The sequence below is a fragment of the Capra hircus genome, chromosome 15 (genome assembly GCF_001704415.2).
Source record: "Capra hircus breed San Clemente chromosome 15, ASM170441v1, whole genome shotgun sequence".
Taxonomy (NCBI): Eukaryota; Metazoa; Chordata; class Mammalia; order Artiodactyla; family Bovidae; genus Capra; species Capra hircus.
The window spans coordinates 9,453,293-9,466,608 of record NC_030822.1 but is presented as its reverse complement, the minus strand read 5'-3'; the positions used below and the strand labels follow the sequence as shown (position 1 = coordinate 9,466,608).

General features: G+C 41.1%; 1 protein-coding gene across 2 annotated transcripts in view; it reads left to right on the top strand.

Annotated features, from left to right (window-relative positions):
• TTC17 (tetratricopeptide repeat domain 17) overlaps positions 1–13,316 on the top strand; it is a 125,614-nt gene that overhangs the window by 64,599 nt on the left and 47,699 nt on the right. Inside the window, exon 17 of one of the 2 annotated variants that reach the window (XM_013969875.2) lies at positions 7,583–7,753. The exons of the other annotated variant lie outside the window; for it this stretch is intronic. Coding sequence (XP_013825329.2) covers positions 7,583–7,753 — 171 coding nt within the window. The remainder of the gene's footprint in view (positions 1–7,582; positions 7,754–13,316) is intronic. 2 annotated transcript variants of the gene reach the window in all.

Below are 13,316 nucleotides of genomic sequence, written 5' to 3'. Positions count from 1 at the left end.
TAGATTCCATCATGGGAGCCGTTTCTTGCACAGCCTACGTGTCATGGTGTCTGTGTCTCAGCTGATGCCGACTTTGCACCCTCCGCTTTAGCCACTTAGGGAATGCCACGTGGCAGGACAAGCAGACCAGATTATAGCTCACTCTCCCCCTTCTCCTCTAAAGGAGGCAGGGCGTATAGGTCTATAGAAACCAGTACAGATCAGATTCCCCCACCATGTGTGAACAATGTCCCCCAGGAGAGAATTTAACTCTAGAATATATAGTAGAAAAGAATTTCTCTCTTGCCTCCCCCACCCCTGCTCTCATTTCATTTTGAGGTCACATACTTTTCTTTGCTAGCTTTTCTTTTTTAGACTCACTTCTGACTCATTCACCTCACCATGAGGGAATGCCTATATAATCCTGAGGGTGCTGATTCCAAGTCGTTAATATGATCTGTGTTCTCTCTGGCAGTTAAGGTCAGCCAGTACATGGCCATTACTTTTAAACCTCCTGTAAGAATGTCATTCAGCAGCTGAATGAGAGCAAGTCTGAGCCATTGCAACTGTTGAAATGCTTTCTCTCATCTTTCTAAGCCGAGGACAGCCCAGGGTAGAGGAGGTGAGGCAGATTCTCTTGTCTCAGGGTCACTTAAATTCAGGGAGTTCTGTGTGCTTATGTTCACCGTGGTTTCAGCAGTGGTGTTTACTCAGACTCCTCTTATTGCTGGACAGTAGCTTATCTCAGGTAAAGAACCTAGATGCAGAGAAGAGGGTCAATTTGCCCAAGTTCATATGGTAAGGCTGTATCTAGGCAGGATTTGCACTCATACCATGGAATGCTTCTTCTAGAACAAGGTCTATAAGACTTTGAGGTAGAAATCATAAGGAATCCATTTGCAATAAAGCTTCTTACTTCTTCACTATTACCTGTTACTCAGTGTGATCCCAAGCCCCACATGCCACCCACAGTTAAATTTTCCTGGTGGTATTTTAAAGTAATCTTTGTAAAGAAACTACTCCAATAAAATTTAATTTAAAAAATAATAATCTTGCTTAGCAATGGTGATTAACTCAAAGATACACTTTTGTGATAAACTTCACAATTTATCTTATCATTTTCCCTAATAGATAGATTTCTTACTAGAGAAATAAATAGAAAATTAGTTACTTGCTCTTACAAAATTTTGATGCCTCAGTTTTGTAGCATTTCTCTATTATAACAAACCGCAAAGAATCCTAAAGAACCCTAAAGGATTCCTAATCCACCCAGGAATCTTTACCAATTTATGAGATTCAAAAGAGAAGAATTCTTTTTAATAAGTAGGTGGTTTCCCAACTCCAGTTGAAAAATAATCTTCAAAGACCTTTGTAAACAGAATTAACAAGAGAAAATAGGAGATTTCTTTAACCCTAGTCATGATAGGAGTTCCCGAGAACTTAGTTTACTCTGAAAATCTGTTTAGCCACAGAATAAATTGTGCCTTTCTCCCTTAGGACACTTAGGCTTGGACATGGTGTATTAAATATTTAGTCGTTTACCAGAATACCCTTATAGGGGAGGTTAATATTAATAACCCAATTTATACAGGCAGTACTCTAACTGCAAAAAAAGGATGTTGATAAGTTTAAGATCTCATAGTTGTTCCAGAACCAGAAATACTCTCTTTGAAGTTCCATGCTTAGTTCAGTCAGTTCAGTTCAGTTGCTCGGTCGTGTCCGACTCTTTCGACCCCACGGACTGCAGCACACCAGCCCTCCCTGTCTATCACCAACTCCCGGAGTTTACTCAGACTCATGTCTGTTGAGTCAGTAATGCCATCCAACCGTCTCATCCTCTGTCGTCCCCTTTTCCTCCCATCTTAAGTCTTTCCCAGCATCAGGGTCTTTTCAAATGAGTCAGTTCTTTGCATCAGGTGGCCAAAGTATTGGAGTTTCAGCTTCAGCATCAGTCCTTCCAATGAATATTCAGGACTGATCTCCTTTAGGATGGACTGGTTGGATCTCCTTGCAGTCCAAGGGTCTCTCCAGAGTCTTCTCCAACAGCACAGTTCAGAAGCATCAAATCTTCAGCACTCAACTTTCTTTATAGTCCAACTCTCATATCCATACACAACTACTGGAGAAACCAGTCATAGCTTTGACTGGACGGACCTTTGTTGGCAAAGTAATGTCTCTGCTTTTGAATATACTATCTAGGTTGGTCATAACTTTTCTTCCAAAGAGCAAGCGTCTTTTAACTTCATGGCTGCAGTCACTATCTGCAGTGATTTTGGAGCCCAAAAAAAAAAAACAGTCTCTCACTGTTTCCATTGCTTCCCCATCTATTTGCCATGAAATGATGGGACCAGATGCCATGATCTTAGTTTTCTGAATGCTCAGTTGCTATTGCCTTATCCTCTCTTGCTTGTGTGCATGTTAAGTTGCTTCAGTCGTGTCCAACTTTTTGCGACCCCGTGGACTAAAACCCACCAGGCTCCTCTGTCCCTGGGATTTTCCAGGCAAGTGTACTGGAGTGAGTTTCCATGCCCTCCTCCAGGGAACCTTCCCCACCCAGGAGTCGAACCCTCATCTCTTATATCTCCTGCATATCCTCTTAATTCTAAGAAAAACCAGACTGCCAGGATTTGAATTGGGTGCTAAATTCTTTTCAAGCAAATATAGAACATTAAGCAGAGGAAAGTGTTTCCGTTTTCATCTGGGACCTTGTTATCTAAAGCATTTCATTTAAATCATGAAGTTCCCAACACCCCCCCCCCAAAAAAAAGCCTATCAAGGTTAGTCTAAGCCACAGAATCTCCTTATTTTTGCATCAGCAAGAAATAATAGCCATATGCACAGAAGGTACTTGTTACTTTTTAGATATCTTTCCACTTTTCCTTCTTCAGCATTTCCTTGTATTTCTTTAGTGAGAACATTATCTCTACCTTTGCTGAGAAGACAAGCGATATTTTTCTTATATAGGCAACTGTTTTCAGTTCCTCTTTAGCTGGAGTAGACCTGTACTATAGTCCAAAGAATAGATAAGTTTATTTTTTCTGAAGTTCTTCAGTTCTGCCTCCGGCAAGTGGAAGGAGTCATTCAAGAATTAGGCAGTGTGACTTTCTGTGATTAGACTAGTTAATCATGGAAATCACACCAGAACACTAAACCAGTCTGTTTTTAACCATCAACCTAAGAAAATTCATATCAACAGTTCTAATTTTAAAACATGTAATTTTTACTTGATCACTTTGATTTTGCCTACTTCTAGAAACTACTAAGAAATAGTTTAAAATAAACTTCTTATTCCCTTAATTCCCCTGTTTTTCCCTGATCCCCTTTTATACCCTCTCCCTCAGAGGTGCTGGCCCGGATTTCCTGAGTTGGAGGGGAGGACATTCTTAGAATTCACGAGGCTTGCTTCAAGAGGGTGTCTGCTTTAAGGTCATGCAGAAGGACTAATTTTAGCTTCAGGATCTTATGCATATCATAGCTTATAAATGACCTGTAAAGCATTTTTAAATATTTCAGACATTTAAAAAGATGAAACCAATTAAATTTTTATAATAGAGGGTGGGAGAGAAAAATAAGAGATGCAAAGGTTGGAGGACAGAATCAACTGCAGGAAACACAGCTAGAATTTCACCAGGTTCCAGTGTTAAATGGTTTATGCTTTTGCTTTACCCAGCTTGAGTCAAGGTGAATAATGCTTTAGAGGCAAATTCACCAAAATTAAAGACAGAGAACATTCACTAGGAACAGTGTATGTTTTAAATGATCAGTATCATTGTCATCGTTTTCTTTCATCTCTGCTTTTAATAGTCATGCTTATTTATATCCTAATTAAGAATTGCCTCTAAGAGACATGCTGTTCTTCACAGTAAAGTTCAGACAGCTGGGTGTATGGAGTTGTTGTCATTGCTTTGTTTTATTTTAATGCTCGTGTGCTTGATTTCCCACATGTACCTACACGGGCTCAGTGGTGAAGACAGAAGTGGAGGCAACTCAGCAACCTCTGGCCTCTCAGGAGAATCTGGAGAAAGAGAGCAGCTACCCTTGCTCTTTATGGCTTCTTTCCTGGTAGCCCTCCAGGGCCCACACACTCCACCCTTTCCATCTCTGTCAAATTGTACTTCTCATGGCCTCCCAATCACAAATGAGAATCCCTATTCCTGTTGCTTTGCTCAACACATGATTCCTCCCTACCTAGAATGCCAACTTCTTGACCTTTTTTTTTTTTTTTTTTTTTGCTTAAAGAGGTAGTATTGACTAGGGGGAAGCCAAGAAGCTTTGTAGTAAAATAGAACTGATTCATATCCCAGATCTACCACTTACTTATATTTGACCTCAGACAAGTAACTTAATCTCATGGAGAATCAGTTTCTTTGTCTGTAAAATTAATAATATTTCATAGGGTGTTTTTGAGGTGTAAGTGGGGGAAAAAATGCAAAAGTACTGAAGAAATACTGGTGCCCTTCCTTGTAATTCCCCCTTTTTAAAAGTTGTGTTTTTAAGTTCTACGTATTCTTCACAATTCAAGATCTACCCACTCAAAGCTCATTCTCTGAAGCACCTGCTGGGCGCAGTAGACCAGTTCATTAGTGTTTGTTGTCTTTCTTTACTGTCTCCCCAGGTTGCTTGTTAAATTTCTTGAGAGCTAAAGCTCTCTTGAGACAGAGAGTCTTCAGTTTCTGGGGTAGCCTTGTTGAAAATAGCCTCAGATGTATGATAGTGTAGAATTGGAAAATGGAAAGTGACTCCCAACGTATGCAGTTCCCCTCTCTAAACTAGTAAGTTGGGAAAGGCTTTGAGTCCTTTATGTTTTTTTGGTACAATGAGGGAAATGACTGAGTAGCAGTTTCCAAAATTACAGAATCTGAAGGGGAGTCATCAGATCCAGAAAGACTTCCTGTATTCCCATTGCTACAAAGACAGCTTGATTGGGTACATACATCTCTTTGAGGCAACATTCTCTTTTAAAAGAAAGAAAAAAAAAAACTTTTAGAACATGTTTGGATGTTCTGATAAAGGAGAAAAATTACTTATGCACTCTTATTCAAAGAAGTGTCCTGTAATAAGAATGTAGGCTTCTACTGAATATACATCTTCTGCAACAACTCACATGGAACATGAGACCTGTTCAGCCAGCCAGATCTCCACCAAAGACACAGCAGTCTAGTAATACATTCCTCTTCCCAGAGAATGACTATCAAGTGGAGCTAGATAGTGGCTGTTTATCTCTGTTAACACATGGTTCCCTAATAAGGTCAAAGCTCTTTGACTCCTGCACAAAATTGTATCAGGAGGTCATGCTAACTATACATGTCAGAAAGTATTAGATTGGTACAAAAGTAATTGTGGTTTCGGGCCGTGAATTTTAAATCGTTGCAACTAGGCACAAACTCATCTTTATTAATCAAAATAGGAACCATTATAATCAACACATTTTTGCCAATGAGAAACAAGTTTGTTTATTCCTGTATCATAAAACTCCGTGCTTTGGGATTTGACAAACTCTTGGAAAGCATTTTCTGCCTCCTGCTGGTTGTGGAAGCATTTTCCCCGCAAAAAGTTGTTGAGATACTTGAAGAAGTGGTAGTTGGTTGGCTAGAGGTCAGGTAAATATGGCAGATAAGACAAAATTTTGTAGGCCAGTTCACTCAACCTTTGAAGCACTGGTTGTACAGTGTGCAGTTGGGCGTTGTGGCAAAGATTGGACCCGTGCTTTTGACGACTACCAGCTGCAGATGTTGCAGTTTTCGATGCATCTCATCAATTTGCTGAGCACGCTTCTCAGATGTGACGGTTTCACCACGATTCGAAAAGCTATATTAGATCAGATGGGCAGCAGACCACCAAACAGTGACCATCACTTTTTAGTGCAAGTTTGGCTTGGGCAAGTGCTTTGGAGTGTCTTCTCTGTCCAACCAGTGAGCTGTTCATCACTACTCAGTCGTTAGAGCAGTCATACAATCCACTTTTCATCACATGTCACAATCCAATTGAGAAATTGTTGGTTCATTGTTGTTGCATAGAATAAGAGAAGACAGCACTTCAAAACTATGATTTTTTTGATTTTCAGTCAGCTCATGAGGCACCCATTTATCTAGCTTTTCACCTTTCCAATTTGCTTCAAATGCCAAATGACTGTAGAATGGTTGAAGCTGAGTTCTTCGGCTACTTCTCATATAGTTCTAAGAGAATCAGCTTCAACGATTGCTTTTGGTTGGTCATTGTCAATTTCCAATGGCCAGTCACTATACTCCTCATCTTCAAGGCTCTCATCTCCTTTGCAGAACTTCTTGAACCACCACTGCAGTGTACGTTTGTTAGCAGTTCCTGGGTCAAATGCATTGTTGATGTTGCTAGTTACCTTTGCTGCTTTATGACCCGTTTTGAACTTGAATGAAAAAAGTGGTTGAATTTGCTTTTTTGTCTAACATTTCTGTAGTCTAAAATAAGTATAAAATAAACAGTAACTAGTCATTAGCCAAAAAAAAAAAAAACATAAAGTGAGAAATTCATATAAAATTTATAAATAAATAAATACATTTATTTAAGAATGTATTGTAATATCAACTGGCAGAGTTCAGCAATTCAAAACTGCAGTTACTTTTGTACCAACCTAGTGTCACACAGTGCTGTGATTACATTCAAATGTGACATTTTATGCTTAAATTGTTACTGGGCTTCCCAGATGGTGCCAGTGGTAAAGAACCTGAAGATCCCTTGGAGTAGGAAATAGCAACCCCATCTAGTAGTCTTGCCTGGAAAATTCCCCACCATGGGCAGAAAAGCCTCGCGGGCTGCAGTCCACGGGGCTGCAAAGAGTCAGTCACAAGTGAGCCAACACACACGTGCTTCCCTTGTGGCTCACACAGTAAAGAATCCACCTGCAAGGCAGAAGACCAGGTTCAGTCCCTGGGTCGGATGATCCCCTAGAGAAGGAAATGGCAACCCACTCCACTATTCTTGCGTGGAGAATCCCCCTGGCGGGCTACAGTCCATGGGGTTGCAAAGAGTCAGACACACGACTAAGCGACTGACAGTTTCACACATGATCAAAATTTGTTTCCAAAAGGAAAATAGGCACCTGTGTGATCTGACAGTCACAAATGTGGCTTCTCTGCCACCACTACCCCCTCCAAGTCCTTGGTTTTTAATTTCTAACCCTTCACCTTTTAGTCTTTCACTTTAAGCTATAATGCAAGAATGGTTTACTCTTCTGCTATAATTCATCTATCTCCAGACTTGTTCAAATACTCATCTGTCATTTCTCACCTTCGAAAGGCAAATAGAAGGAAAACCACTTTTTTATATGATGTTTCTGACTTTCAGAGACGTGTTTCACAATCATTCATTAAGAATGGAAGGAGATCTTGGGACTTCATTCTTAGAGCTTTTTCCCCAAATACTTAACAGTAGCCTAACAGGTGAAACTTGAACTTCAGTGCAAAATTGTGAATCACAGTTATGACCTGGCTTTAAAGGGCACTTTTCTCCTGCTGAAGGAAAACGCAACGGTCACCTTTTTGCTCTTCCTGATACTTGGGGACCTTGAGCTGCGGGACTACACAAGAGAGGTTTCTAATGTGCTCTGTCTGTGTCTCTTGTCATTGAGGTAATTGTCATGCGAAAACCCTGGACAACGGCCATGACAAACAGAAGTATTTTGACAACTCACAGTCACTGGATGCTGCTGAAGAAGAGCCCTCTGAGGCAGGGACAGAGGAGGACCCTGTGCTGTCTGTTGAGGATTCAGGGAGGGACTCAGATGTCCTTAGGCTTGAAAGTAAGTTGCTTTGACCTGAGCTGTGTTCCTGGGGTAGAATCAACCCTCAAGCTTGGAGGTTAACTTAGGCTTTTCTTTCCTCTCAAGCATCTGTTTCTTTCTTTTAACAGTCACTTACTATCCTGTAGAATCATGAGGGTGACCCCAGATTGGGAGGCAGAAGACAAACTATAATGTGAAATTGCTCTTCACACTTCTTTTCTCTCCACCTCAACGTCTTCGTTTACTAGAGCCCATTTGATTTATGTACCAGTCTTCTTAATGTCATTAGTCTATTGAGTAAATCATCAAAAAAGCACATTGTATTTACGCTAACCCAGTAAAATTTAAAGATTTGAAATAATGGGCATACCTATACCAGGCCCTCTTCTAAAATTCCATTTATGATCACATTTTGAGCTGTGCTGTGCTGGAAGTTCTTAAGATGCATCAGTCTGTTTATAATTACCAAAATGAGTGACTTCCTAGTGCTCATCCTACTCTAGCCTCTTCACTGCCGTTGGACCTCTGCACAGCTCCCCAGTAGGAGCTTTTCCTTTTCCTTTTCCTTTGGCTTCTGGGATATCACTTGATCTTGGTTCTCTTCCTGTCCTCAGAATATCTTTTTTTCAATTTCATTCACTTATTCTTTACTTTGCCCTTTTTTTTTCTTTTTACCCAGGATCTTAACCTTGGTCTTCTTTTCTTAGTCCCCTCTTTGTTATCTCTTGGCCTTTGAGATGCATTGGAGTACACCAGTGTCTAAAAATCCGTGCTTTCAGCCAAGACACTCTCTGTGACCCCGGATCTCACTTCTGTCTTTTTAGTGCTCTATCTGGATGTGCCACGGGCACTCCACATGTAACATATCTGAAATTCAACTTGTCCTCATTTTGTCCTGTTTCCTGAACTGCTTCTGCTTGCTGTATTCCTGCTTCCTGTGAATGGCACAGCTCACCCAGCCACCACTATATCCAGTCAGTCCCTAAGACCTGTTAAGCTTCCCGTCTCTCTATCTGTTCCTTCCTTCACTATCTGCATTCCAACTCTCTTCATTTGTGTCTGGGCTGTTAACAGTAGCTTCATGATTGCCACCCCCCGCCCATATCTAGTCCTTTACTTCAGTCATGTAAGAGAGGTGGGTGGGTATGTGTGTATGTGGGAGAGAGAATACATACAATTGGTATACAATTTAAAAAGCAGAAATAACCTGTTACCAATTTCTTGTGTCCAAGGAGTGGTTTCTAAAATCAGACCTGATCTGGTAAGTTGCCTATGCTTAAAATGTTCTATGGTTCTCCATTATCTATAGTTCTGTGCAGTCGCTCAGTCGTGTCTGACTCCTTGCGACCCCATGGCCTGTGGCCTGCCAGGCTCCTCTGTCCATGGAATGCAAGGACACCGGAGTGGATAGCCATTCCCTTCTCCAGAGTATCTTCCCAAGCCAGGGTTCGAACCCAGGTCTCCCACATTGCAGGCAGGTTCTTTACCATCTAAGCCACTTCCTATTACCTGTAGGAAGAACCCAGATGTCTTAATGTGGGATACGATGCAGTTGGCCCTTGATTCTGTCTCCAGCTGTACTGTCCACTGGTGCTCTGTACCGCGGGGAATGCAAACCTCTCCCGTCTCCCTCTCGGGCCATGCTGCTTTGAGCCCCCGTTCCTTTGCAGAGGCTGGGAAGGGCCCTTCTACACACTGCTTTTTACAGACAATCCCTGCGCATCTCCACGTTCAGCTCGAATGTCGTCTTCTCTGTGAAGCTTTCACAGGGTCGCCAGGAGTTCAGTTGCTTCATTTGCTGTCTTATTCCTACTTTTTGTCAAGGCACATTTTATATAGTGTTAAATGCTTGTATGACTTATGTTCCATCAAACAATGAGCTTCTTATATATTGTGTCCTGTGTAACTTTATATTCCTGTGTACAGTAAATGTTAGAGAAGTGAAATGTGGCCTTTGCCTTCCTGCACAGATTGGATGAACATATCTAGCAATGACAAAATCTTACGTTTCCTTCTAAGTGGTTTATTATATATAAAAAAACAGTGTCTAAGAGAAAGAAGCAAGCTAGACCTCAAAGAGGGATGTTGCGACCTTCACTTCTGTAGGTTTAGAAAATTAGCTTCATCTCTTCTACCAGGAATCGTGGGGCTTTAAGGAAATTAATTTCCCATTTACCTACGCAGAAGAGATTGACTTAAACCAGATGGCCACTTTGCTCACTCACAGTGGGGCTACACCTCTCTGGTGCCCAGGAGCCTCATGTCTCCCTGGCATCAGGTACCCACACAGCCACATGAACATCATGAGATTGTTTGATAAACTCAGAATCAACAAAAATGAAACTGAGTAGTGAGAAAGGGGTGTTTTTTTCAGCTTACAGAAACTGACACTATTCCAATGTGACTCCTTAATGACTGTAATACTCGTGACTACCCAATTAGAATCTTGTCCTAGGGCAGTTCAGAATAAAACCCAACCGGAATCTTACTGTGTGTCACTTCATTTTCTGAATACATCATTGCTTGAGGCAGGTAACCTAATATTTACGTTTCTTTGGTTCCATGTTTCCCCCATGGTTCCATTCCGTCCCCCATGCTTGGGGCGCTGAACGGTTGCCCTGTTGCCAGGTCCCTTCAGCACTCCGCACACTGCCTCTCAGGGTGCGTTGCTCATGTAATTACAGTATGGTGATGAGTCTCACTAGTTTAAGATACTGTTTTTTGTTTTTTAAAAAAGCCATGAATTCTGGGAGTACATTCTTTTCTCTAGATGCTGATGAGGCCACAGGGACCACAGTCATGGTGTACGTTACCACGTTGATACCAGCAAGCTTCCTATAGTGTGGTTAGGGGAAAGATTCTATATTTTAATTTAAATAGTGTGGTATAGTAAAAGTCAAGCATAGACGTTGAAAGTTTTTTTGAAAACTCTGATTTTGGAGGGAAATAAATACAAATAGTTAAGCCCTCTCCAGTAACCATAAATTATTATGATAGTTACTACCTTTTTGTGATACTTTATAATTTTAAAAAGTATTATATGTTATGTATTAACTTTGTGAAATAGATATTATTAGCTCATCTTGTGGGTGAGAAAATTGAGACTCAGAGAAGTTAGGTGCCTTGCCTAACATCTTTAGTAGGTGGTGTATAACTAAAACTCATCCTTGGGGCCTTCTGCTTTCATAGCTGTGTCATTTGCCTGTGGTTCTCAGACATAGGGGGTTGATAGATCAGAGCTTTATTTTTAAATTTGTAAGGTCATTCTTGAGGAAAACTGGAATTTGCTGTTACCATTATTTTATATATATATAAAACATTTAATGTCAAAAAAATACAGAGACCGTGTTAGAATAAAGATAGTCTTCCTCAAAAATGGACGGTTGGCAGCTTTACACCAACAAATGTGTATCTGGACATAAGTGTGTGTGTAAGTCCTATAACTTTAGGTACATTTTCTTTTTTTGTTATTTTTTTTTATTGATTCTCTTTGTATCTAACCATGCCAAACAGCATGTGGGATATTAGCTTTCCGACCAGGGCTCGAAGCTGTGCCCCCTGCAGTGGAGGTGTAAAGTCCTAACCACTGGGCCGCCAGGGAAGTCTTGTACGTGTTCTGTTTTGTTTCTCGTTTTGCTAAGGATTGGTGAAAACTGTGTCACTGATTAACCTTTGCAAAACCAGTGCTTTAATACCTTATTATCTAGTCTGGAACCTCTCCACCAGAAACCTTATCTGTAGGTTTTGTAGTCAGAGATTTTGTTATAATGTCTGCCACCTACTAGCTGTTAAATCTTGGGCAAGTTACTTAATCTTTCTGAACCTTCCTTATCTCATTAATTTGAAAATAAACCGGGGGTTGGGGGGGTGGAGCAAGCTTCAGAGTGCTCATGAATATTTAAATGAAATAACTTTGGGGGAAACATTTGTGCCAGGTACTCGGACACGCATGGAACCCAGTAAATGTGCATTTCTGGAAACACAGGCATTCCTGTGTTTCTGCTGCTTCGTGACTTAGAGGCTGGTTGTGAGCCACAGTCCTCACAAGTACGTACAGTATCTGCTCAGTGTTAACATCAGGAAAGGGGGCCCTGATGTATTTGCACAAGGGTTGTTAACAGGAACAATTCCCTACTTGCTTTTCTAGATTGTCTTTTCCGAATTCTCTGTCTTCTTTTTACTATCCTTCAGTTCAGTTCAGTTCAGTTCAGTCACTCAGTCGTGTTCGACTCTTTGCGACCCCATGAATCGCAGCACGCCAGGCCTCCCTGTCCATCACCAACTCGCGGAGTTCACTCAAACTCACGTCCATCGAGTCCGTGATGCCATCCAGCCATCTCATCCCCTGTCGTCCCGTACTCCTCTTGCCCCCAATCCTTCCCAGCATCAGAGTCTTTTCCAATGAGTCAACTCTTCGCATGAGGTGACCAAAGTACTGGAGTTTCAGCTTTAGCATCATTTCTTCCAAAGAAATCCCAGGGTTGATCTCCTTCAGAATGGACTGGTTGGATATCCTTGCAGTCCAAGGGACTCTCAAGAGTCTTCTCCAACACCACAGTTCAAAAGCATCAATTCTTCCACACTCAGCCTTCTTCACAGTCCAACTCTCACATCCATACATGACCACAGGAAAATCCATAGCCTTGACTAGATGGACCTTAGTCGGCAAAGTAATGTCTCTGCTTTTGAATATACTATCTAGGTTGGTCATAACTTTTCTTCCAAAGAGTAAGCGTCTTTTAATTTCATGGCTGCAGTCACCATCTGCAGTGATTTTGGAGCCCCAAAAAATAAAGTCTGACACTGTTTCCACTATTTCCCCATCTATTTCCCATGAAGTGATGGGACTGGATGCCATGATCTTCGTTTTCTGAATGTTGAGCTTTAAGCCAACTTTTTGACTCTCGTCTTTTACTTTCATCAAGAGGCTTTTTAGTTCCTCTTCACTTTCTGCCATAAGGGTGGTGTCATCTTCATATCTGAGGTTATTGATATTTCTTCCAGCAATCTTGATTCCAGCTTGTGTTTCTTCCAGTCCAGCGTTTCTCATGATATACTCTGCATATAAGTTAAATAAGCAGGGTGACAATATATAGCCTTGACATACTCCTTTTCCTATTTGGAACCAGTCTTTTGTTCCATGTCCAGTTCTAACTGTTGCTTCCTGACCTGCATACAGATTTCTCAAGAGGCAGGTCAGGTGGTCTGGTATTCCCATCTCTTTCAGAATTTTCCACAGTTTATTGTGAGCCACACAGTCAAAGGCTTTGGCAGAGTCAATAAAGCAGAAATAGATGTTTTTCTGGAACTCTCTTGCTTTTTCCATGATCCAGCAGATGTTGGCAATTTGGTCTCTGGTTCCTCTGCCTTTTCTAAAACCAGCTTGAACATCAGGGAGTTCACAGTTCACGTATTTTGCTATCCTAACCCAGCTAAAAGAAGGAAGAGGACCACTTGTGCAAATGAATACTCACTATTGTTTTCTTCTCAGAAGTGAATGATTTCCCTCCCTATCTTAGTCTTAGTGATTTAATCTAAGCCTTTTGTGCTTTCTGATTACTAGTTTGAAATTTTATGCTGT